Source organism: Panthera leo, chromosome D3, assembly GCF_018350215.1.
Source record: "Panthera leo isolate Ple1 chromosome D3, P.leo_Ple1_pat1.1, whole genome shotgun sequence".
Lineage (NCBI taxonomy): Eukaryota > Metazoa > Chordata > Mammalia > Carnivora > Felidae > Panthera > Panthera leo.
In genome coordinates, this window is record NC_056690.1 from 75,736,169 (window position 1) to 75,763,794 (window position 27,626).

Genomic DNA, 27,626 nt, shown 5'->3' on the forward strand with positions numbered 1-27,626 from the left:
ACTGTAGCACACACATCCTTCAAAGAACCATTACACAAAATAGTTCGGTTGCCAGATTTTTCATCACTATAACAAATAAGGCTATATTATTATATAGGAAATACACTGCATTCTTTTTAGAACACAGATACATTATCAGTAAGATTCTTGAAACAGTGAATTACTTTTATATTTATGAATGAGCCGAATCAGAGGTACAGTCAGGTAACTTATTTAAGAAATGAATTCCTCCAGATTCTCGCCTGTCTCACTCGCCTTTGCTTCGCCATCATCAGGCTCCTACATGAGGCCTCATCCGGCCCTCTGGATAATGGTTGTTAGAGGCAGAAGTCCAGAGGGTTCTGAGTAATTTACGTTTAATTGCCTGGACTAGAAAAAATACAGCATCCTTAGTTAAAAATGCCCTAGACACTAAGAAAGTAGAACCGACTTTTTTCAAGGAGTGGAAGATATGCATCACTGAAGTTTCTTCAGAATTTCCTTTTTAAAATGTAGTTACCAACTGCTGTGTTGCTGAACTTGAATATCCTTGTGAAGTCCCTCATACAACAGACCATCAGCAACACTGAGCATGCCATGTTTGATTCAGTTTGATTAATCAACCTCTGTTGGTCACCGTATAAACACTGACTCATTCTCCATGGCTATATTTGATACAGTAACCTAAAAATCAAAGTGCAGAAATGCACAGGTGTTCCTGAACTAAGAGAAAAACAGTATACCACACATACATGCGACATGTACCTGTTCTAAAGTGAATACAGGTGTGTTATTCATTTTGTAAAAATATTCTTTTGCTAGTCTCAGAATAAAAAAAATTAAGCTCTTGGAAGCTACTGCCTATCAAAGCTCCATTAGAAAAGAAAAGAAAATACCTCCGGAAATATAACGTAATTATAATGTGATGTTTAAATTTAAGACTGTTTTATTATGTTCTTGTGTACCAATAGTGACAAAATGCATAGCACACAAAGGATTAGGGATTTAATAATGAAATTGTGAGTTGATGAGAAAATATGATTATATTTGGAGATATAAAAAGTTCCAGGATTTTTTCATAGCAAAAATTACATACATATGCCTCTAAATGCAATTTTTAGTCACTTACAACTCCTCAGTTATGCACATTATAAGTAGCTTGGAGGGGCTTTTGTATCTACTTCCTTTAGAGTGCCCTTAGCAAAAAGTAACCAAAAGCCGTAGGCCCCAGAATTCCCGGATAGATCCTTATTTCATGCATTTTTATTTTAAGTTGAAGCAATCGATTTGAAATATAACTAAGAGTGATTCAACTTTTATGCTTTTGAAAGACTTGTCAAATAAATTCACAGATTCAAAAGAAATCTTTTGTTGGGCTCTGTCCCAATTTTTGGTTCAGAAAGTATGAACTCTTGACATAGGCACTCGATAGCGGAGTGTGGATAATGATACCAGCTCTGCCACTTAATATGTTGAGTCCTTAATTTCCACAAAATAAACGACACCTGTCATTTCACCTAAGCAGTGGCCTGGCTGCATTATTTTCATAGAATGACAAGTTGTAGAATGGTGAACCTGAAAAGGAACTTATGTCACACATTATGTACTCCTGTCCTTCATTTTACAAACGGACAAATGTATGACTTTTTATGCTGACAGTGAGACGAAAATAAAGCCCAGCTCTGCTCAACAGATCCCACACCTGCTCTGTGTCCTGCAGAGGAGAGAGTCCACGGGCGTGCACACATCAGGCGACACACAGAGTTGGGCCATCTTATCAGAGGGCGACATGGCTCCTGTTGTGTTCCAGGCGCTGGTCTCTTCCTGCCTCACTCTCATTCCATCCTCTTTCCCCATCTTGGACTGTGCTCTCTGGAGAACCCTGCTGTCACTGTGTCTTCTCTTCCCTCTGGCACCTTGTCGTCAGCCTGGACGCAGGCTCTGTTATCTCCCATTGAACAATCCTCCCTTCCCTCCACGTATCACCTGTCTGCTGCCTGGTCTCTCTTCTCTCCTCTGCCAGGAAAAGGAGTGTGTACTCTATTTGGTCACCTCTTGCGCCCTCTTGGCCCACTCTGATCTGATATTTGCCCCCACTATTTTGCTTACCTCTCTCTCTATCCCTCTGGTTAAACTTTTTTGATTGTCCAATGTTTTTTAGTCTTCAGGAACTCTCAAACTTTTTGGTCTCAGAACTCCTTAAAAAGTAAAGACCCAAAAGAGTTATTTGAAATACTGAATGCAGTTCGTGTAGATATAACAACATATTTTTATGAAAAATAACTACTTTGCAAAACAAACCAAAACAAAAACCCTGAAAAAGTAGCATTGCTTAACATTTTTATAGATTTCTTTCATGTCTGGCTTAATAGGAGACAGGTGGATTTTCACATCTCTGCCCGTCTTTAATCTGTTGCCATATGTTGTTTTAAATGAAGTACGTGGTGAAAAATCTGGCCTCACAGAGACATAGAGTTGAAAACAGGAGGAACATTTCAATAGCATTTTAAGATGATTTTGCATCTTCTTTTGCAGGTCACTAAAACTCAACATGTAGTCATTTTTAAAGGTTAGCTGCAATGTAGACTCTGTAATCGTAACAAACTTTTCATATGGTGATATTTAATCCGTTGGTATATCTTTGAGAGGGTCTTTCCCCTCTGGGTGACTTTATAACATTACGCATCTGCCTTTGGAAAACATTGGTAGCTGAATTTGGGGGATTGTCCATATAGTGTTACATTGCAGCCCACATTATCAAAACACTTGGCTAATACTGCCGTTGATCTCATCAAAAAGCCAGTGAGAATTGGGAAGCTAGAACTCTAATTTTTACCTGAGAGCATCAGTTTTATCATTGACAGCAAATTCTGTCGGTGGTTTTTCTGGACAGGAATAAAGTAGTTCATTTTCGGGAAAATGTCTGCCGAATGCTCAAGTCCAAATATGCACAGCGTGTCTCTGGGTCGTACGTTCAAGCACGAATGGTGTCGTGTGAAGAACAGCTGGTTTGTAGCTTTTGCACCTCAGCCCTGCCAGCGTTCTTTCCTGACACGACCGTCAGGCTTCAGCGTATGCCAGAAGTGCTTTCTGCACGCTCGCCATTGGATCACACTGCATATTCAGTTCAACACTGAACTCGTTTAGTTCTCCTTACTGCCAGCGCGTGGCTGCGGGAACGTAACAACGGCCGGTAGAGTTTGGTGCCGCGGCCTTGACTCAGGCCGCCGTGCCAGCAGCTTTACTTTTCACTGCTTTTACATCATCAGAGCAGCGTCAACGCAATGAACAGGTCAAGTGACATCTCAGTATCTTCCAGAAGTAGTTTTGCTCTCGCAAACTTCCTGCCAGGAGCGCGAGGCCCCCATCCGCAGATCCCCCTTTGAGAACCGCTGATTTAGCAAACTAGCCTTTTGTTGGACCGAAGCGTGAAACTTACTTCTTCTTAATTAAAACTCTCATACGTACTTTGAGCACCCCTTATATCCCAGAGATAGAAAGGTTACGTCATAACCTTTCCTGGGACCCAGCGCCTGGGGAGGAGGTGGGCTAGACTTGAGAAAGACCAGGGATTAGCTTCTCTGAGGCTCCATACAAATCCTAAAATCGATTCTACGTGCTTGCTTGCTTGCTTGCTTGCTTACTTACTTACTTAATTTATTAGGATTTTTATTTTTTTATTTAAATATGAAATTTATTGTCAAATTTTTTGTTTCCATACAATACCCAGTGCTCATCCCAACAGGTGCCCTCCTCAATACCCATCACCCACCCTCCCCTTCCTCCCACCCCCCTTCAACCCTCAGTTTGTTGTCAGTTTTTAAGAGTCTTTTATGTTCGACTTACTTTAAAGGATGCTTTACTTTCCTGCTTTCCTCACTCTGCCCACAGCGCAGTGCTGCTCTCAGAAGAGGGCCTCCTTGGGGCGCCTCGGTGGCTTAGACGATTGAGCGTCCAATTTCAGCGCAGGTCATGATCTCATGGTTCATGAGTTCGAGCCCCGGATCTGGCTCTATGCTGACAGCTCAGAGCCCGGAGCCTGCTTCAGATTCTGTGTCTCTCTTTCTCTCTGCTCCTCCCCTGCTCATGCTGTGTCTCTGTCTCTCTCTCTCTCTCTCTCTCTCTCTCTCAGAAATAAATAAACATTAAAAATTTTTTTAAAAAGAAGAAGAGGGCCTCCTTAAAGAGCCCTGGACATGGGGTGCAACTCAGAGCACTGTGATATATACTACCTGGCAGCAAAACTCCCCACCAGTTAGGGCTCACATTACAGGTGATATTATATTAAATGGGTTAGACCTGCATTTCTTGAAATCGCAGTCTCAAATTCAGCGTGCTGATAGCACCTCAGTCTTTTTTCTCTTCCTTGAATAGTGCCACGCTTACTTCTTGGAACTTCTGTTCCCGCTGCTCCCTCTGGCGGAACACTCCTCCTTCAGATCTTGATGTGGCCTCTTTGGTCTCATCATTCAGGTCCACTCCCCTGCCCTCCCCGTCTCACACACCCTCCTCACCATCGCCATTTTTTTTTTTTTTTAATTTTTTTTTTCAACGTTTTTTTGTTTTTTTTTTTTTGTTTTTTTTTTTTATTTTGGGACAGAGAGAGACAGAGCATGAACGGGGGAGGGTCAGAGAGAGAGGGAGACGAGAGGGAGACGAGAGGGAGACACAGAATCCGAAGCAGGCTCCAGGCTCCGAGCCATCAGCCCGGAGCCTGACGCGGGGCTCGAACTCACGGACCGAGAGATCGTGACCTGGCTGAAGTCGGACGCTTAACCGACTGCGCCACCCAGGCGCCCCGCCACCGCCATTTTATCTCATAGAGTTTATATCATCTGAAGTCACCTTGTTCATATTGACGCTTAGTCGCTAGGTGTGTGAGAACAGGGGCCTTTTCTGGTTGCTTTCCTGTTGTGTTCCCAGCAACCCTAGCCATTGGGGGAATGCACTCCAAGACTCTGAGCCTGCAGGGAGGCTTCAGAGGATCGCCCCTGCGACAGGGGGGTAGTGCAGGCACGCCCAGACCTCTCCACCCTCTTGCCTCAGAGGATCCATCCCTGGGATAGAGCGAGGGCAGGCACACCCGGGCCTCTCCTTCACCCCCTCTCACCTCTCCCATTGCAGCCTCACCTTCTCAATTTTTTTCCTGCCTCTTCCCAGTCCTAAATCTTGCCTCATCCTGTTGATTCCAAAGTTACCCTGTAGTCTCTTCTTAGCAGCCTAAGTGCTTATTAAGTGTTTAGCTTGCTTTTGTTTCATCGAAACCAAATTCTCAAAGTACAGAATATATATGAAATCTTAAGATCTATATTCTGTATACACACACACGCACAAACACACACACACAAAAACACACACACACACACACCTATATATATATGTGAGCGAGAGAATGAGAGCAAGCCTACTTTTTCAAAGATAGACACTATGTCAACAATTCTCAACCCTTTTTAAGGTCTCAGGACCCCTTTATACTTACAAATTATTGAGAACCCCCCAAAATTTTTGTTTATGTGGATTATACCTGTCAATATTTGGCATGTTAGAAATTAAAATTAAGAAATTTAAAAGTAACCCATTAAATGTTGATGCAAATAACATTTTAATGAAAAATTATATTTTCCAAGACACAGCAAATTAGAAGAATGGTATTGTTTTGTTTTTTCCAATCTACCATTAATAGAAGCCTGCCAGATTCTCCTATCTGCTTCTGCCTGTGATAGTTCACATCCTGTAGCATTTGGAAAAGCCAACTATACACTCGTGAAAAAATGAGAGTGAAAAGGGAAAATAGCATCTTAGTGTTCCTGTGAAAGCAGGTCCAAAGCAGAACGTGCTTTAAGAACGGCCACTCTAAGAGTGGCTGTGGGCTGCCTTCAGTGGCAGATGGGTTCTAGATTGTGGGGGCCCCTGCCTCTGCCACACCCAACTGGACAGCCTCGGGCATGTCTGTGGGCTTCAGTTTCCTCCTCTATAAAATGAGAGGCTTCCTAATAACCTGAGGAAAGATACAACTCAAAAATGTTAAAAATTGTTCCTCATTACTGACTTATTAATATATGATTACCAGTCATTCTATCTCATAATAAAGTTCTGAAACATGTTATGTCATATGCTCCTAATATAGGAATGCTACAGCTGCTTTAATGCCTTCCCTAAAATTCTTTGAAGTAATTATCAAATCTGAACCTACACTAGATTATTTAATGAACAAAAGACTCAACTAATATGAAAAGTAAGTTAAATATTTTAAAAAGAAGAAACAAGGAATTCCTGTTTTATTATGCTATTTGTGTTAGCCTGATAAAGTTTTGTGGAAAAAGCCACTTAGGTAGAAGTCAGAGCATAGGTTTCACATAGTATCACCATTGCGCTTTTAACAGCATATTATTTATGGTACTTCTAGACAATGAAACATTCAGCGCTAAAAAGAAATGAACTGTCAAGCCATTAAAGATATGAAGGAACTTTAAATGCTAATTACTAAGTGAAAGGAGCCAATCTGAAAAGGCTACATACTGGGTGATTCCAACTATTTGACATTCTGAAAAAGAAAGCTGTGGAGTCAATAAAAAGATCAGTGGTTACCAAGGGTTAGTGGGAAAGAGAGGATGAATGGGCAGAGCACAGAGGATTTCTAGGGCAGAGAACCTACTCTGTGTGGTACTGTAATGGTGGATACATCATTATACATTTGTCCAAACCCCGAGAATGTACGATACCAAGAGTGAATCCTAATGTAAACTCTAGACTCTGGCTGATGATAATGTGTCAATGGAAGTTCATTAGTTGTAAAAAAAAAAAAAAAAAGTACCACTCTTGGAAGGTAGATGTTGATAATGAGGGAGTCTGTGGGGGGCCAGGAGTATATGGGAAAACTCTGTGTATTTTCTGCTCAGTTTTACTGTGAAACTAAAACTGCTCTGAAAAGTAAAGTCCACTTCTTTTAAAAGCATATAATTATTCATTATAAAAAATCAAGAAATCAATATGAACTTAAGTGATGTGTAATGTTGAGCCTTCAGTATTTATTTTTGATGACAGCGTATCATTCTCAATCATTCAGTGATGAGAAATTTTAATTAGTCACTCTGATATGGCTTATACCGTCTAATTATTTTAAATAACACTAGATGGTGTTTATTTTTAGGATTGAAAATTAATATGAAAAGAAAATATTTTAATTGACTGGGTTTTGCCATGTAAATGATAAATCTCAGTACCCAATTCCAAAATTAGAAAAAAGGAATCACTGAAGAAATAGGACTCAGTAGGGGTGCCTGGGTGGCTCGGTCGGTTCATCTGCCTCTTGATTTCGGCTCGGCTAAGGTCAAGATCTCCTGGTTTGTGGGTTCGAGCCGTGCATTGGGCTCTGTGCTGTCAGTGCTATCTGCCGATAGCACAGAGCCTGCTTGGGATTCTGTCTCCTTCTCCTTCTGCCCTTCCCCGCTTGCTCTCTCTCTCTCTCTCTCTCTCTGTCTCTCTTAAATAAAAATAAACTTAAAAAAAAATAGGGGTCACTAAATGGAGTTCAGTTGATTTAACAAAGGAAAATATTTTTTAAGCAATTGTGTGGCTTTTCGCGATTAAAATTTTCTGAAAGCATTTTAGAATTTGTTCACTTATTCAGCAGACATTTAATGTGTGCCTGCTCTGTATACGGGGCTGTGCCGAGTCAGTGCGGGCTGCCCGGCTACATCTGGTCAGTCAGGCACTGCACTGTCACTGCTTCAAAAGCCCTGAAGTTGGCTTGGCAGAGGCAGGATGGTGAAGCAGAGAAATGTCACGGTGCTACGGTAAGAGGGCGTCTGGGACACATAGAAGAGTTCCAGGTGGTATGACACAGAGGAGGGACCAGGTAGTAGTGTAGTTGGAAAAAGGAGAGTTGGTGATGCCTCAGCCGAGTTTACAAAGATGAGTAGATGTTTATCAGGGAGACCAATCCTTCTGACTCCAAAATCTGAGCTACTTCCACATGCAGAATTGGTGGTCATTGAAGGAAATCTTACGTTAAATGTGATGGTGAATCTCTGACTGATGAGTCAGGGCTCACTTTGCAGAAATTACGGTGTGCATTCTTCTGCGTTACATGTTTCATTGCCAAGAATGAAGAAGTTTTCAAACAATCTGTGCATAGACCAGAGCAAATATTTAACGGCGTGAATACTTGGATTTCTTAGTACATATTAGAGACTCGTAGTAGTAAGGAGGAAACTGTAAAGGGCTCAGGATATAAATTACTCTAATTTACTGTAAATGGAAAAATCGTCTGCATTTTAGGAGTATTGACATTGAATTCTTTTTATTTAAATCTTTTTTTAATGTTTTACTTATTTTTGAGAGAGAGAGAGACAGAGAGAGAGAGACAGAGTACGAGCAGGGGAGGGGCAGAGAGAGAGGAAGACACAGAATCCGAAGCAGGCTCCAGGCTCTGAGCTGTCAGCAAAGAGCCTGACGCAGGGCTCAAACTCGTGGACCGTGAGATCATGACCTGAGTTGAATTTGGATGCTTAACCGACTGAGCCACCCAGGAGCCCCTTGAAATTTAAAATGTTTTTGGGGTGCCTGGGTGTCTCAGGCAGTTAAGTGTCTGACTCTTGATTCACCTCAGGTCATGATCTCACAGTTCATGGGATCGAGCACCATGTTGAGCTCTGTACTGACAGCACAGAGCATGCTTGAGATTCTTCCTCTCTCTGCTCCTCCCCTGCTCACACACACTCTCGCCAAGTAAATAAATAAGCATGAAAAAATAAAATGTTTTTGTGGTTTTGCTGGATTTAACTGATTATCTCTCAGCTGACTTTTGTTGGGAAAAGTATGATCTTCTATAGAAAATGTACTTTATGTTAAAACACTTTTAGTTGCTCATGTCCTCTAAGTGTAATTATTGTTTACCAACAGTTGTTTCCATTAAAAGATACCAGAACTGTGGCACATCATACTGCCATTAAAAAGATTGAGGTCAATCCATTTCTACTGATATAGAAAGGTATCGGTAGAAGAGAAACTAGCAAAGTTTCGGAAGAGTAGGTAAAATAAAAGCATTTTTTGAAGAAGAAAACTATATGTAAGGATCAATATGCACGCACGTACACGTACAATACATATGAAAAGGAAAAAAAAAATCCTGGGAAAAGCATTTCCCTTGAGTGCCTGGGGTGCTGGAGGAGATTGGTGGTCAAGGGTAACTTTCCTTCCTTAACTGTTTATTTGTCTATATTCTCTGGGTTTCTTTTTTACAATGAGTGTGTATTTCTTTAAATTTGTTATATATTAGAAAATTCAAATAAAAATAATAATAATCATTGGGAAAACATTAAAGCTATAACAGATACACACACACAAAAAAAAAAACAAGGTAAAATAAGTAGTTTTGAACTGAATGAGGAAAAAAATCTAGACAGAAGAATGAAAAGTCTATATTTTCAGAGCCAGTTTACGTTTTCTTAAACTTTGTTATTATGTAGACAGACTGATTGATCCTCTTTTCAAGTGAAAAGCTGAATCAGCTCTATTCACCCTAAATGGGCACTTAGAATCCAGTAAGGAGATGAACACTGTCTACTTTAGAACAGTGCATGAGCTCATTTTTCTAAAAAACTCCTCTAAACCTGTGGTTTGTTCTTATCCCATATGGTGATAACAATAATGGAATGTAAAACAGCTTCTGTCCTAACTTCCAGGAAAATTCTTAAATTGGTTACCATTTTGTAGTCCTCTTTTTACAATAAATAATTATAGATGTTACTCGTATGCTCGGGTGAATAGAAGTCCCTGTAAAACCATTTTAGTCCACTTCCCTGCTCCTAAGAAAAACTCCCCAACAGATGGCTGTCTTTCAGTATTAAAATTCTTTGTAGAACAAACCTCTGCCACTTCTGGGGAGTATTCCATTCCACTGTATCACAGGAAGAATATTTAATTTTCAGACTGTTTGAAATGATATAAAGAGTTTCAAACCAAAACCCCTGTTGTTTGTATTAGCAACTTGGAGCTGAAGCTCAAATAATTTGCAGTTGTTATCAGGTTATATTTGCCAATCACAAATATTTAAGAAATAAATATAAAATTGGGGGGCGGTGCATTCATTTCCCTTATTTATTAGCATCTTACCAGTCAGAACTGATTTGCCCTAAGGAAAATAGCACATTAGCTACATCTGATTTATTCTTCCTGTGGTATATATTCAGAGGTACAGAAGATGGTGGTGATGGTGATGCTGGTGATGCTGGTGATGGTGATGATGATGAAAGCTACTAAAGTGTGCATGTACTTACCATAGTAGGGTTTATTGTGTGCCAGGTACTGTTCTCAGTACTTGGCATGTATTAGCTCATTTAAGCCTCACAACAACCATGAGGTACTAGTGTTGAGGTACTAGGTACTAGTGTTGTTCCCATTGTCACATAAGGGAACCACAGCATAGGCAAATTAAGTGATTTGCCCAAGGTTCACACCAATTATTAAGTGGCAGAGCCAGGTGAGAAGAACTCTTTCCCAGCCATCATACAATGCACTCTTAACATGCATGGCATTTTCCTTGCAGAAATTCTGCTCCCTATACAACCTAGGAAGTATTTCCAGTTCTCCTCTTAGCATTCTGGCTACAGTGTGTCCATAGCAAGTTCTTCCAGAAGGAAAGTAATTCACCTGTTAAATATTTAACAGTGTTATTCAGGAAATATCTATAGACCACTTACAGTTTACAAGAGGCTGAATGGGAGATCGTGACTCTCAAATAGAATTCACCAGTATCCGTCACCATCTCAGAATGAGGAATTTTTCCATTTTGCCTTTTGAACTGGTGCCCTCCACAAGAATGACGCACTTCTAGAAAACATCTCCTTACCCTCCACCGCTCACATCCCCCAAAACTAACACAGCTCCCCTTGAACTGGTGCCTTTGCCAAACCACTTTTCACATCTGTAAATCTTTCAAAAAGATGAGCAGCATGGAGACCTGGAGTTCTGGGGTCAGTGTGGGAACACATTCTATAAAGTACCTTCTGATTTACGGAGCATCCCCACCCCACCCCCAATTACAGCGATGTATCTGTGAAGACTGTCAGACAATGCTCTGAAAACCTGCTCTTCCTCTTCCCAGCTCTCACATGGTGGTCCTCAGAAGAGCTCTTTGGCATCTCATACTGGCCAGCAAGGGGACTGGGGCAGATGTCTGTGGGTAGTGTGACCTGTGCATTGATTGCTTCACCAAGAAGGCTTACCTTACCTGTTCTTTCCCGCAGAAGAGCTTTGCCTGTGTTTAGGCCTCCAATCTTCTTCTTTTTCAATTTTATTTTTTAAGTTTACATATTTATTTTGAGAGAGAGAGAAAGAGAGCACACGAGTGTGGGAGGGGCAGAGAAAGAAAGAGAGAGAGAGTCCCAAGCAGGCTCTGTGCTGTCAGTGCAGAGCCCAATGCGAGGCTGGATCCCACAAACTGTCAGATCGTGACCTGAGCCTAAATCAAGAGTCGGACCCTTAACCGACTGGGCCACCCAGACACCCTTAGGGCTCTAATCTTCTTCGTGGGTTATTAGGAACACTTCATGGATATTGAAGAATTCACTCCTCGTCTACTATGTATAGGGATACACGTTGTTGATTAGCTTTTAAATAATTTTTGTTTACATTAATAAAGAAACCTCCATGCAAATCCAGCAGAGTGTAACTGAATGACTCTCTAAAAAGTTATTTCATGCAAATTAAAACAAAAATGTGATACCATTTTTTTCCTTGTGTTGGTAAAAAAGAAAATTTGGTAATACCAAGTGGGGGGTACTCTCTTAGAGGGAATTGAAGGTAAATTGACATTGCCTATCAAATGTAAAATGTGTGTATGCTTTAATCCAGAGTCTTGCTTTGAGGATTCTGTCCTACAAAAACATTCACTTATATATACAAGGATCCACATACAGTACAACTTAACTGTCAGAAAGGGAATAGTTAAATGATGGAATATACGTACAGAGGAGTAAAATGCAGGAATGAGAAAGAATGATGTGGGAGCCCGTATACTGACATAGGAGGGGGGTGGTTCCATGAAGTGTTGAGAGAAGAAAAGAAAGTTGCAGAATAGGATGGGTAATACGGTATCATTTCTGTAAACAAAAGTAGAAAAAACTCTCAGAAGATGCACCAAATCGTTAATAGTAGTCAACCGTTGGCGAGGAAAGGGGTTACCATGAGAGTGAGGACTGACTTTTTATTATATACATAATGGCGGTGTTTGAGTTTTTATTTGATTTATTTTTTTATTATTTTTTAAATGTCTATTTACTTTTAAGAGAGAGACAGTGTGCAAGTGGGGGAGGGGCAGAGAGAGAGGGAAACAGAATCTGAAGCAGGCTCCAGGCTCTGAGCTCTCAGCACAGAGCCCGACGCAGGGCTCGAACTCACAAGTCGTGAGATCATGACCTGAGCCGAAATTGGACATTTAACTAACTGACTGAGCCACGCAGGCACCCCTGAGTTTTTTTACAAGTACCTATTACCTTAATATCTTTTTTTTTTAATTTTTAAAAAAAATTTTTTTTTTTTTAACGTTTATTTATTTTTGAGACAGAGAGAGACAGAGCATGAACGGGGGAGGGTCAGAGAGAGGGAGACACAGAATCTGAAACGGGCTCCAGGCTCTGAGCTGTTAGCACAGAGCCTGACGCGGGGCTCGAACTCACGGACCGCGAGATCGTGACCTGAGCCGAAGTCGGCCGCTTAACCGACTGAGCCACCCAGGCGCCCCCCCTTAATACCTTTTCAACAAAAAGAGTCAAAAGTTTGTGAATGGTTTTAAATCAACATCAAGAATTTCTAAAAGCCATTCAATAGTCCTAATACCTCATTTACTTATGAAAATACATGTGTCAGGTATTTGGGGCAGTGCCAGATATAATTGTAAATAGTTATAAATTGTAAATAATCGTATTCATTCCATACATTCTGTTCTGCACACCCTTAGCATTTAGATGGTTTCACGTTAAGTTGGGGATTAATTTTGGATTTTTGAAGAGTGTTTCTTATTTTTTAACGCTCAAGGATATGAAAGTAGTAACAACCTGAGACTATTGCAGGTTACCAAAGTCATAGTGAAGAAAGAGACTCTACCGGTTTCTGTTTTCCTCCCAAATCATATTTTTGCTAAGAGTTGATGTTTCCTTTTCCTGTGGGTTTCCAAATTGACTTTTAAATTTCACATCAGTTTTCTCTTATTTGAAGGCCACTTTTAATAAAGATAAAAAGATCACCAATTCAAAGGAGACTATAAATAGAGAGTACCGAAGCTCTTTCAAGACTCAGGCACTGGGTGCTTGGCACGCTCACAAGCAAAGTGATTTGCTCCAGGATCCTGCACTCAATTCACGTGTGTGTTTCACACTATAAACCGCTCCATTGTGGAGTGGATGTCACCCCGTTGTGACTTAGTCCTGAAGAGTCGAAGTCATAGATAGGGCTTTGGAGAAATAAGGTAACCTATTGCAGTGTTTACTAATGACTGATAAGTTATTTCTGTTAATTCTGTTTTGTGTGTGTGACAGTACCGTGTTCATTGACATTTTTGTGTGGCAGATTCTTAGCATAATCTTTATTTCCGTAACAACATTTATACCAAAAATACATACTTTCGTGTATACATCGTTACTTAGACTATATTTGCCTTCTTGAGTTTCAGCCTAGGTAGTCTTTTCTGGTTCCCTAAGGTAGAATTAAATAGTTTCCACTATGCAGCTGTTGGTCTCATGCTGATATATCCAGGTTACGGGGGGCCTTTTCAGATAATTCCATGTAAATCTGCAGTTGTTTGTCTCAATTAAAAATAGATTTTTAGAGTGATCATAGGGCTGTTCTCTGTTTCTTGACTTCTGCCTAACTTTTTTGGACAGTTTTTATTTCCTTTGTTTCTTTACCTCATTATTTTAGACCCTATAAAATACTGGTCTTAAAAACCAGTATGTTTAGCACACTTTATACACTAGTCCCCAAAGGATAGGCATAGTGTTTGAACTTCTTACTGCATGACTTTTTACTGTTTGTTTGGACCACATTTATGTATTCATACATTCAACAAAAGATAAAGAAAAAAATAGGATGTTAGACTACACGGTAATGGAGGAAAGGCTGCTGTCTTCCACAAGATGCCCCATGAAGCTCTCCTTTGTCAAGATCATCTTGGAACAGAGACATAAACAAAGTGACTGTATGATCTGAGCCATGGAGACATCAGGCAGATGAGATTTTCAAGCAGAGGGAGCAGCAAGTGTTCAAGCTCCAAAGTGGAAACACTCTTGGCATATTCGAGAAAGTACAAGGAGATCAGTATAGTTAGAGCAGAGTGAGCAAGGGGAGAGCAGATGACGTCTGAGAGGTGGGACCACATCATGTAGCGTCTTGAGGGATGGTTGTGAACATAAGACATGTGACTTGATTTATGGTTGAAGAGGATGTCCCCGGGCGCATGTGGGCACTGATGAAAGTGTGGATATCAGGAACTAAACTTCTGGGATGGTAACCAGCCCAACCCCAGCAAGAAATACATTTTGTGACATTACCGAATTCTAGTTTATTCTTTTTTCACATGCTTGGGTGGTAATGGATTCTCTAACTTAGCCGAGTTTCTTTGTGATGGGCCAAGCAACAGAGATCACTGTTTTAATTTGAATATAATGAAGGGACTCTCGCCAGGTTGTGACCCAAGAAAGCTGCCCAAGTGACATGGTATCAGTGCAGGGAACTGGAGACTGAGATCCCATTTCACAAGACGCCACACACACGAGTCCTTATTCTAAGAACACCCCCCTTCCAAATTTTGGAGGAATTTAAGACTTTCACGTAGGATCAGGTCAAGGCTGGGATAATTTTAAAAACTGTAGTGGATCCTCCTCTTCAATCCAGTGATACCTTTGTGGGTAGGGGTAAATAAGGCCTATCTCACTATCCTTGATCTTGACAGCCCCTCAATAGAAAACTGGTTCTAGGAGAGTAGTAGTCTAGGGGTATGGTGGATTCTGGAAACCCTCGGCAGAGATAGGCCTACTGCAGCAGCCAGTCCCTAGAGTAGACACTTATGAAGTGACTGCATGTATTTCTTCTTTTAAAAGAGATGCTGTATAAAATTTAACAAGAAATCCAGAGATAAAAACGTGCCATTAGACCTTCACTGTCTAGAACTGTTATATCATTTAGAAGTATTGCTCTAGCAGTAAATTGCAGAGAATGAAAATGCAGACCTGTAACATATAGCCCTTTCCAGGCAAACTAAAGCTTTCATACCAGGAATAGATTTTGACCTTTTTTTTCTTCCATAAATTGTGGTGTTTATAGATGGTACAGAAACATGAAGTTGATATCCAGAGCACTGAAGATGACCAATGTAACAAAAACTTTTAAGATTATAGTTTAAGTAAATTTCGTCCACACTAATGTATTTTACCACAGGTTTGTTTTGAGGAGGAGAATTTTGAGAGATAATTATAGTCCTGTTCTGCAGAAAGATTTAGGCAATATTACCACTACATCTGTGCAAAGTTTAATCATAGATTTTGAAAATACTTCTGGAAATTTTATTTTCCTATGGCTATTAGCTGGCACAGAATATTTAAGCCGTTTGTTAGATATTATGTTCCATGTTACTCTAATAAGGAATAGATTGTGTGTGCTTAAGTGTGTAGATGCAGGTGTAGACACATGGTGATGCCCGGTACTTAAACCACTGTAATTATTGAATAAGAAAGTAGTGTTTTTAAACTCTTCAGATTTTTATTTTCAATTCTAAGAAATTGGATTTCGAATGCTGATTCCTACCTTCTCTGATAGAGTGACATGATGCTTTAGACAGGAAAAACTTTGAGAAACTAACCTTTTACTAATCAGTTAATAGTGGGGAAGCTTCATATGTGTCAGAAGCCTTCAGTACCCTTTCTTCTCTCAAGCCAGTATACAGAGAGGACATCCCATACCTGAGCCCAGCAAAACCAGCAGGACATCCCAATATAGTGTCTTTCGTGTGACTAAAAAGATAAAACATTAATTTTCCACTGAAAGGAAAGAAGTCATGTCACTGGGTAAGGCTTAGAGATAGGACGAAAGTATTATTGAATCCACTACTTGCTAATAAGTACCAAACAAAAAGTTTTAAAACTTAATATCTTGTTTCCTAGATTTATGAAATGTGGGTGGATGTCATAATGAATGCCCAAACAGCTTTATCAGAATATCTCTGGTTTCAAAATCCTCACATTCAAACCTCTTTCTCTCTCTCAGCCTCTCAGAAATGTAGTCGCGTGGCCAGGCAGTATTTTACTCAGTTTCAAGAAAGCATTAGAGCAGTAATTTCCTTGCTGTCATGTTTTACCTCCCCGTCCCATCTTTAAAAAGATAATAATGGAAAAGTTAGCTTGGTAGTATGACATCAAAGAGAAAAAAGGCAACAGTTGTGTGGTAGAATTGTGCAATATCATAAATATTTAGGGTAAGCCACTTGTTCATCTGGGCAACTCATACTGAGTATATTGAAAACTCTTTGGGGATATAAAATCATACCTTAGTTATACTTGTAATAATCTTTATTCGTATCTTCCCAGGCTCCTGCCATATGGTCATGAAATCATTATGGCAAAGCATAGATCCGGAGTTCAGATACCTAATTCAGTTGAGAAAATTAATTTAGCAAAAAAGAAATAAAAGTAAATCAGCCTCTTATAACCTTCAAATCATCCTCCCTAAGCTTTCTTTTCATGTAATGCCAAATAAGTACCAAATATGTTTACTTACACTACTGTACTCGTAGCTCTCATTTAGATAAACTGGCAAATGTGGAAGATCTATGGAACTTGCCAGATAACTTTTTCTTGTGGCTAACTTACTAATTTCATTCTAAATTATTGATATCAACTTAAGCATAACATTTATGTAGCTTTTTATGATTGTTCTGCTAGAAAGAATATTTCACTGCTTAATACTCTAATAAAATGTGAGAACATAATCAGATTGAATATGTACGCCTTCTCATCTTTTCTGTTTCTGTTCGAATAGAAGTATTTGCATAATAGTTACTCCAGCAGAACTGAATGTCCATATTAAATCTCGTTTGTATTTGACCCTGTTTATCGTTTGAAAATTCAAGGGTGTTTGTAATGATGAAGTTGTCTTTTCCTGCCAGTAATTATTAACGGGACTAAGTGGTATTCCACGTCATTTTTCTTTCAGTTGATTTTAAGAGCCACTAAAGTGAACAGTTTTGAAAAATCTCAATGTATTAATTATGATCTGTTAGTTTAAAAATATATGTCAGAGCCCACTTCCACCTCCAGGTTATCTCACCTGTTTTTTGTTTGTTTGTTTGTTTTTGTTTGTGTTGTTGTTAAAATGTTCAATCCAGGTTCTACATGGTCAGCTATTATGAGCGGAATCACAGAATAGCCGTTGGAGCTCGCCACGGTTCAGTGGCCCTGTACGACATCCGGACTGGAAAATGTCAGGTAAATAAATCATTGCGACTTCCTCTCCATAAAGTGTGGAAGTTATTGAAAGGAGTGGGAGACTAGCGCTTCACCAGTTGACATGCTGAGCTGCTGGAACATTATGGATAATGCCAAAGGGATCAATAGTTTAATGAAGGACTCAGAGAATATAGAGCCCTACTGTCTTTATTCGCTGGCGACGAAGGGCGGCCACAGATGGGTTCCTAACAGAGCCCAGAGAAAGGTGGTCCTGCTCACCAGCCCTTTGGCGGTAAATCTCTTCTTTCAAACAGAGTTTTCTGATTCTCCTATTTTTGCCATGTGTTGTCTGAGAAACTCTGGATGATACATTATTTTGATTAATAACTAACCAAAAATTAATTTCCCAAGTAAAACCAGATATTTGGCAATTATAAGACAACATGCCAGCCAGAGTTTAAGAGAAGAAGAAAACCACAACAGTATTGAGTGTGGCTCTATAAAAGTGAGACTGATGAGATAATATATTATTTTTTATACTTTTATAACTCCTTGTATACTTTTATAACACTTTATTGCTGATGAAGAATCGTTCTTGATTTTGTTTTTCATCTCGATCACTGGATTCTCAAAATGTGCCAGTTGGTTAGACAGGGCACATCTGGCCCTGCTCTAGATAGAGGTGAATCAAAACTCTGAGACTTTAAATCTATTTATCCCGGAGATCATACTATTAGCAAATGGCAAAACCAAGGCTAAGCTCCCCAGTGATTATGGTAAATTTATAGTGCTCATTGATAAATAGTTCCAAGTCATAATTTCTTATGTTTCATTGTAGCATTTATCAGTGCTGATCTATTCCACCATATTAGGAATTATATTCAACTGTATTAGGAATTTCAACTGTATTATGAAGAAATTCATAAGGCTACAGCTAAAATTTTAAACTGCCTCTTAAATTTAATCAGCATTTAATTTATTCTCCAAAAGCTTCCCTGGTTGCTTTTCATGAAACCGTAGTTCTAAGAAATGGTAACAGATGTTGGGGGGGTGGAGAGTTTCAGGGTCAGACAAGTTTAGGGGAGACGACTGGAATGTTGAACACTTTTTTTTAAGTTTTTTAAAATTTTTATTTATATTGAGAAAGATACAGCGAGCAAGCGGGGGAGGGGCGGAGAGAGAGACAGAATACCAAGCAGTGTATTTAGTACATTTAGACATTTTAGTGCCCCCATGATGTTTTTCCTACTTAGCTTCTTGATACCCCAAATGATCATTAGTGTTGTATGATTGAATAACGGTTACCTCCCAGCTCTGTATGAAAGTAAAGGTTACCCTTTCTTCTAATCACTCAGAACATGAAAACGAAGCTAAATCTCTAAACTCAGTCTTCACTGCTTTAGCCAGTGACCAGTTATATCCAGTGACAATGGCACTTCGGGGATTCTCATAACTCTTTCATGGTGTCAGTGTTGTAGTATTTGAAATCAGTGAGTCAACAGTTGAAACAGAATACACAAGTATAGTTGTCATGTTCAGAAATGATGTCTTCTTAGGAGTGAATCCAAGGACTAAGAGTTTTGAACTGGGAATATGCAGTAACGCATTTCTTGAATTAGCTCTCCGCATCAGGTAACACAGAGAGGGGGACGGTTTCCCTAGCATGAGCGAAGACACAGAGATATGACATAAAACATGTAGAGAGGATAACTAGAAACTTCACTAGACTCTAAGGGTAAGGTTCCGATTTTGCAGGACGGTAAGGCTTATATAACCATTATTCAGGAGGAGTCACAGCTGATGGGAAGATGTGCTGTGACCTGGGCGGGGTGCCAGACTCTGAGGGGACATCCACGGGCCCAGTGGAAGCAGAGGACCCACGCCTGTGAGGGAGTGGAGGAGGAACGTGGAGGGTCCCTGTCATTGTCACTCCGTTGCTTGGTAAAGGATAGAACAGAAACACTAAGTCCCTGTCCCTTACCTTTTGGCATTGGCTGCTGCTGTTTTGTTTTGTGTTTGTTTTTGTTTTTTTAAGTCCATTTTCTCTCGACTTGTTCTTCCCAAACATAATAGAAGATTATACAAAGCCACAGAATAAATACACATATCTGTCTGGAGTATGAATTTGACTTCAGTGTAACTCTTGCCCAGATCTGCCTGCCCCATTTCAGTAAATGTTCTACTGGGACACAACCACACTGGTTGCTTGGACGACTTGCTCGTTGTCTGTGTTACTGTCGCACTGCAAGAGCGGAACTGAGTTGTTGTAGCCACTGAAGACCATATGCTATATAGTCCGCAAAGCCGAAAATATTTAGTAGATGGCCCTTTACAGAAAAAGTTTGCTGACCTGCGCCTTGGCTAACTGAGGAGGGAGGGTTAAGTCATGTAACTGCCAAGTCAGTGGAAACACTGGACTGTAATACATCAGAGAAGAATAATTAGAAACTGTGTGGCTTGAAGCCCATCTCGACCACTTACACGTCTCATAACCTCAGGGAAGTTTCTTAACCTCTCCGAGCTGAAGTTTCCCCGCCGCCAGTGGTGATAGAAATAGTGCCTGTTACTGTGAGAAGTAAATCGTGTAATTGATGTGAAATTCTTAGCACGGTGCCCGCCAGGCAGTTAGTCTTAGTAAGTGCTGGTTGTTGTCATATTCACAGAAACTTGGAAACCCATCCTGTTGCAGTTAAGTTGCATTAACTTTAGACAACACGCAAGGTCACTTGAAACATCAGGGTGTTTGTGGACTCTGGGGCTAGTTCACACTCCTCGCTGGTGGACCAGGGAAGCAGAGTGCCAGAGGCCATGCGTGGATTTCCTTCCTAAAGGCAGCGCTTGCCGGTGGTGTTAGGCCGACTCTCGGCTGATGATGGAAATCAGAACTTTGATGTTAAAAATCCTGCTGTGGTGCTGACTACGTTTTTACCTGACAAGCGCTAACAAGTGAGGAATATACCTGACTCGACTTTTGCTTAATTAAAGAAAAAGAAACGTACCTCCCTAGGAAGTACTTAAATTTTGTCGGTAGGCAGCGTTCTCGATAAGCAGGCTAACGAAGTTCCGTGGATGCTTTAGAGCTACAGGTTTGTGTGTGGTTAAATCAGCGATGAAAATCCTCCCTCTGGCAATATCTGCCTTTGGTTTGGCAGACTGGATATTATGTCTCACTGATTCGCCAATCTTTGTGAAACACGTCCTTTGTGATAAATAACTGCTGGCTCTGTGCCAGTTTCTCCGAGGTACCTGTTAGCTAGTTTCCCTCATGAAGTTCTCACGGTGTCACTTGGAGGTAGCCGATCCACTCGGGTAGATCCAGATACTTACTTTCTTTGGCCATAGTGTTAGAAAAAAAGGCAGTGACCTGTGGCAGAAAGTATGGCAGAAATCATCTAAATCTTATAAGAATTTTATTAAGGAAAAGTTTAAGTTCCTTCAAGAACTCATTTTTGGGAAAAAAAAAAAACCACCTCATTTTTGAAGCTCATTTTTTAGTGTCTAGAACATAGTGGATGGGGGTGCCTGGGTGACTCAGTTGGTTAAGCGGCCGACTTCAGCTCAGGTCATGATCTCACGGTTCATGAGTTCGAGCCCCGCGTCAGGCTCTGTGCTGATGGCGTGGAGCCCGGAACCTGTTTCGGATTCTGTGTGTCCGTCTCTCTCTCTGCCCTTCCCCCGCTTGTACTCTGTTTCTCTCTCTCTCTCTCTCTCTCTCTCTCTCTCTCAAAAATAAACATTAAAAAAAAATTTTAAAAAGAACATAGTGGATGCATAATAAAATACATGTTGATCAAATAAAACACGGTGAGTCTTAGGAGTAAAAAATATAGTAAGAAACATTGTATGACATGGTAAATAAAAATAAAGTATCCTTAATTATATTAAATATGTATTTGTAATCTTAGGCATAATTATATCCTGGTATGTCAGAAACCCTCCCTCCCTCCTTCCTCTAATTGTTGTTTCTAAGGGATATCGGATAGGATATTTTTTCAGAAATAGCCCAGAGAACCTCTTTGTTATGAGTCATGAAAAGTACCTGTATGTGTCTTGGTGAATCCGTCTTTACCGACCCCTTTTAAAAAATGCATTTTGTAATCCTTTCTGTAGCTACCATTTGCTCCTGTCCTTTCTCTCACTAGTGTACATATTGAATGACTGGCCTGTAGCTCCTCCTTTGCCCCACACCTTCTAGCTTCCACCTTTGCAGAGCCGCTGAAACCACATACTCAGACATCACTGGGGTTCTCTGGTCCACACCATGACCAAGGGGTCCCTCTTCTCACATTCTGTCTCTTGACTTCCACAGCTCTATCACTTATCTTGATTTTTCATTTTACTGTCGCCTTAGCTGGTTTTCTTAATGTCTTGGGATATCCTAATGTTAGTTTTTTATATATATAAATTTTTAAATATTTATTTATTTTGAGACAGGTGGGGCAGAGAGAGAGGGAGGGAGAATGAGTTCTAAGCAGGCACTGAACTGTCAGCGTGCCCAACATGGAGCTTGAGCTCACAAACCATGAGATCATGATCTGAGCCAAAACCAAGAGCCAGACGTGTCACCAACTGAGCCAGTCAGATGCCCCCAACCCCTAATGTTACTTCTTACTGCTCTACTGCCCAGAGCCTGAGTTTCTTCACTCACCTGTTCTTTTTCTTGACTTTGGCTAAGAATCCATACATTATCATTGACTATTCCTCTTAGCAGGTGAGACAGATCAGGTCTACAGCCTGGGCTCAGCCTAAACTCCAGCCCTAAGGCTTTTATCTGCTAGACATTTCCATTTCGCTTCTTGTCATTGTTTCAGATTCAGTGTTTTAGAAAATCTCTCCAAGGCTACATTCTACCTGCTTCTTTCCTAACCTGCCTTTTTCTGTTAAGGGCCCAATTATATAATGATATCACAATTCCTATTCCTTGTCCTTCACCCATTCATACCCAGTCACTGAGCTCAGTCAATTTTTCTTAGCAATATACCTGAAATCTACCTTTTCTTCTGCTAACAACCTAAATTAGGCCCTTGACCTGTGTGCTTCAAGGTCTTTGAGATTCTGGCCTTGATTGTCATACATAATCCCCTCCTCCTCTGAGCTCCGTTTTATTCAATAACACTGTGCCGTGCTGTCCCCTGTCTTGGTCCTCTCCCAGGGTACGTAGGAAAGCATTCAAAAATATCTGTAGGATGATCTGTTGCAAACACAGTAAAGATTTCAAGAAACGCCCCTTTCCCATTACACTTCTCTTTAGATTATATTGAAATGTCTGATTTCACTGAATATATACAGCTGTACACTTGCTGTATATTTCTAGGTGAAGTGCTGCTGGTTAACAGAAATGCTGAGGATAATCCTTATTAACATAATGAAAATTGGCCCTGTTTTCATTAACGTTTCTATCGAAATTTATTTTCCTTTGACCTTCCTTTGAATTCCTTACACCCCCGTGAATCTATATGGCCTTCTCAAATTCTTTACTTCTACCATATTTCTGGTTTGGATAAATTATAATTATTTCTTTAATAGCATTTGTGCCCTACCAAATTTGATAGTAAAATTAGTTAGCAAGTTATATATCTATGTCTAATAGCAGTATTAGAGCAGATTCTGGAGGCAAACTGACTTGGGTTTGAATCCTTGCTCAGCCCTTATTAGCTTTGTGGCCTGAGCAAGGTACTTAAATTCTTTATGCTTTAGGGTTTTTATTTTTTGCCTATAAAATGGACATAATAACTCTCATAACATTGTGTTGTAAAGATTAAAAGAATGTATATAAAGCAAATGTCAGCCAATAGTAAGGGCTTAAAAACTGTTACCATCATAATTATTATTTAGTCATTAGTTAAATAATCAGTCAGCCTCATTCTGTTCACTCCTGCTGTTGTACGTTATACTTCATACCAAGTAAATCTATTACAATTTCTTTCTTACGATTTTCTTTGCTGCTGTTTCCAGGACTACTTGATTAATCTTGCAAGTAGAATGAATGGAATATCAAGCCAAGTAATTAGCAGATTTCACCATTTGACTGATCTGTCCTCAGCCATTTATGTTTAATAGTTGTCCTTTTGTTTATCCTGATTTTCCATACCATTAATCTGTTGTCCTACTGATACACTTTTTTTCAATGATTTTTTAAAAATCATTACAAATACTACTTTTAGTGTTACTGCTATATAAGAATCTTTTCAAGTAAAGTAATTTTAGGCCAATTTTTAAATATACTATTCTCAGCTGCCAGCATAGCTCAGTTTTTGGCCCATCTGATTGCGTATGTTTAAAGTCTTCTATTAATCACCACTGGATTTGTTTTTAAGAACTTTATTACTATGTAATTTTCCACACCTGTTTTCTTCATCCTTTTTAAGATATAAAAGATGAAGTCAGTAATTCAGCCATTTGATTATTATTATTTTCAGTTTCTCACTTGTTAGCATAATTTTTTTGTAGTTTGTCTCGGTTTCAACAGGAGTGGTTGTGAGTGTTCTCATTCTCCCTCATTTGCATATGATGTGTTCCTTATCCCTTTGTTACTTATCTATTGAAATTCAGTCTAGTTCATTTATAAACTTAACCTTTTTATGTAAACCACAAGCCATTTTTATGATCCATAGGTGGGTGGCTGCTTTCATAACTCAAAAGAAAACTGTCGTTAGAATCTTAACTAGTTTTTATTAGGTCTAAAGTTGGTGTAAAATTTTTTATTCTGCTTCATCTCTGAATCTGGCAGGCTATCGCCAATGCCTGATTCGGTTTCTTCTTTTTTGCCAGCATGAAGCTTCCCGTAAGTTTTGTTGTTTTTTTTTTTCCTCTCTCTGACAGAAGTATTTTGTTTTCTTTTTTCTTTTTTTTTTTTACTTTTTTTTTATTTAATTTTTTTTTTAATTTACATCCAAATTAGTTAGTATATAGTGCAACAATGATTTCAGGAGTAGATTCCTTAATGCCCCTTACCCATTTAGCCCATCCTCCCTCCCACACTTCCTCCAGTAACCTTCTGTTTGTTCTCCATATTTATGAGTCTCTTATGCTTTGTCCCCCTCCCTGTTTTTATATTATTTTTGATTCCCTTCCCTTATGTTCATCTGTTTTGTCTCATAAGTCCTCATATGAGTGAAGTCATATGATATTTGTCTTTCTCTGACTAATTTCACTTAGCATAATACCCTCCAGTTCCATCCACGTAGTTGCAAATGGCAAGGTTTCATTCTTTTTGATTGCCGAGTAATACTCCATTATATATATATCCCACATCTTCTTTATCCATTCATCCATCAATGGGCATTTGGGCTCTTTCCATACTTTGGCTATTGTTGATAGTGCTGCTCTAAACATTGGGGTGCATGTGCCCCTTCGAAACAGCACACCTGTATCCCTTGGATAAATACCTAGTAGTGCAATTGCTGGGTCGTAGGGTAGTTCTATTTTTAGTTTTTTGAGGAACCTCCATACTGTTTTCCACAGTGGCTGCACCAACTTGCATTCCCAAGTATTTTGTTTTCTTTGACAATAATCTGCTGATACCTAGCCAGTCAGAATTGAGTAATTTGGATAATTTCCATCCTCTCCTTGAGAAGTCTAGATACAGTGTTTGAATGATTAGCATTTACATGAGAACAAGAGAAGAGGAAGAGGTGTGGCAGCTGGTGAAAGAGGAAGTCTACCTGCTTTTTTCTCTGGCATTCCATTTTTTCCCAAAATGAATTATATTGATTGCTTCTTTCAATTATAAATGTAATTCGTGTTCATTTAAAAAATAACCTGAAGCAGTAACAAAATATTTAAAGCGGAAAGTTAAAGTCTACTGTTACCTGTAGTTTAAATTCCTGTTTTAGCTGTTTGAATACTTTGAGTCTTGTTTCTGTAATATACAAATAATATTATTCCCTCCCTCTTCCCCAGTATAATAGTTTCCTGCAGCCTGCTTTTTTTTGTACTTAACAGTGTTTTATCTCTTCCTGTGAGTCCGTATATCTCCTTCAATAATAGCAAGTATGTAATGAATGCCTACTTTTAGCTATAAATAAAACAGGCATACTGCCCTCAACTAGCTTCTGTTCTAGTGAGAGGAGAGGAGACAAGTAAGAAACTAACAAGGAAATATCAGGTAGTGGTAGGATAATACAGTGGAATGACTGGGTACCGCTTTAGGGACTCAGGGGTGAGCACATTGAGGGGATGGCATTTAACCTCAGACTGTGCCACCGTCTAGAAGAAGGGCATTATAAGGAGCAGGTAGTATAGAGAGTAAGGTTGGAACATTGAAAAGTTTGGGGAACAGAGAAAAGGCAAGTGCAGAGGGCACTGATTTTGTGAGCAAGTGGAAGATAGTTTTGAGATGGCATGGGATAGGAAAGGAAGAATTCCAATCCAGAAGGCCAAGGTGGGGATCTCGGATTTTATTCTAGTATGATGAAATGCCTTCAGCAAATTTTAAGCAGGGAAATTATATGATCTGTATTTTAAAATTATTTTGTATTTGTTGTTTTTGGAAGGCTTTTGTTCTTTATTTCACAACATTGGATTCATAGGAAATACACTACTCTGCAAGTTAAAAAATAAATCTTAGTGCATCATAGCTAGAATTCCCAGGTGACAAACATTAATCTAGCATGTTCCTTATAAAATGTAAAATACTTTATATTTTTCATGTAAAATACTTTAGAAACTGTTTTTCTATTGATGAAATATTCAAATTGAATCCAGCTTTGCGTTCTTACAAACAAGGATGCAGTAAACATCTTTGAATATATGTCTTTATACACCAATACTTTTTTCTCTGTAAGATAGGTTCTAAAAATTGGAATCGGTGTGATCCATTTTTATTTTAAAAGATTGCTTGCTGCTGAGGTGGGAGTCGGGTTGTTGCAGTGGAAACAGAGAAAAGTGGAAAGACGAAGGAGAGCCACCAGGTTTTGGTGATTGTTCACATGTAGGTGCGGTGCGGGGCTGTTAAGGGGGAGGCGGGGGTGAGACAGAAGAATTCAGGGTGATCCAGGTGTGAGCCATGAGCAGCTCTTACAGATGGATTATGATGCCGTAACAACCGGGAGAAAAGCAGGCTGGGAGTAGGAATGAAGTTCAGGACGTCAGCATTGGACACATTAAGTGCAAAGGGCTGTTTTAATCGGTTTGGATGACTGCATAGTATTCCAAAACACAGATGTAGGAGAGACCATTGACCAGTCCTCTATCAATTAACATTTAAGCTCTCTACCCTGCCTTTCTCACCATTACAAACAGTGTTGCATCGAATGGCCTAATTTATATAACTTTTCATGCCTATCTGATATGTTAGAGTAAATTCCTGGTTGTAGAGTACTAAGTCAGAAGATTTCTGCCTCTGATTGCCAGAATGCTCTGAAACTTGAAACTGCCCACAGTTGATGGGCATTAGTTTTTCACACCCTCCCTAATATTCCTGTGAATAACAAACAGAATGACTCTTGAACCACAATTATTCTTATAAAAAATGAAACCTCACAGTTTGTGTGTTTTGCCTCTTGTATTTGTCATCCTATTCAACAGACAATTTATCCATTTATTGAGGAGTTATCATTCATCTTATCTTTTAAAGTATTATACAAAAATAAAGTTAAAATTAAAAAATTTTATGATGGCTCTTCTCTGTACCAGATACCATATTATAAGCAAGATAGCAACAAAATAAATAGGAACTGTTCCTACCCTCAAGGAGTTTATGATTTGGTATGTGAGATAAGACATAAGCCCATAATTGAAATACTGTGATCATGCTTTCTAGCAGGGCAATCTAGAATGCTGTGGGAGAACATAGGAGGCACGCTAGCCCAGACTTGCTTAGGAATCTCGGGAGAATGGTCTGGAAGGGTTCTCTAAAGGAGAGGGCATCTGAATTGAGCCATTAGCAATTAGAAAAGAGGAAAGGGAAGGGACATTATGCCAGGCAGAAGGCATAATTCTGCATAATTTACAACATCTGCAAAGCCCAGAGGAAGAAGAAAGCTTAAGGGAAGCTTGCTTATGAAAAACCAAAAGCTTTGTCCCAGATTATGTGAATGGTTCATGTCATAGCAATTTTCAGATTAGCATTACACCTGGAATTGCATAAATCTTAAAACAGTTTTTCCAGTAGATCAGTAGAGACACCCTTTATCTGTGACTTATTAAATACTAAGTCAGTAACAGATTTTGTAAAGTTATATGCTGTTAGCAAAGTGTTAAAGAAAC

At 39.5% G+C, this 27,626-nt stretch overlaps 1 protein-coding gene across 10 annotated transcripts in view; it reads left to right on the top strand.

The window, feature by feature from the left end:
* WDR7 (WD repeat domain 7) overlaps window positions 1-27,626 on the top strand; it is a 354,022-nt gene that overhangs the window by 264,854 nt on the left and 61,542 nt on the right. For all 10 annotated transcript variants that reach the window (XM_042910255.1, XM_042910254.1, XM_042910263.1 and 7 more), the window contains one exon: window positions 17,357-17,456. In XM_042910255.1, coding sequence (XP_042766189.1) covers window positions 17,357-17,456 — 100 coding nt within the window. The remainder of the gene's footprint in view (window positions 1-17,356; window positions 17,457-27,626) is intronic.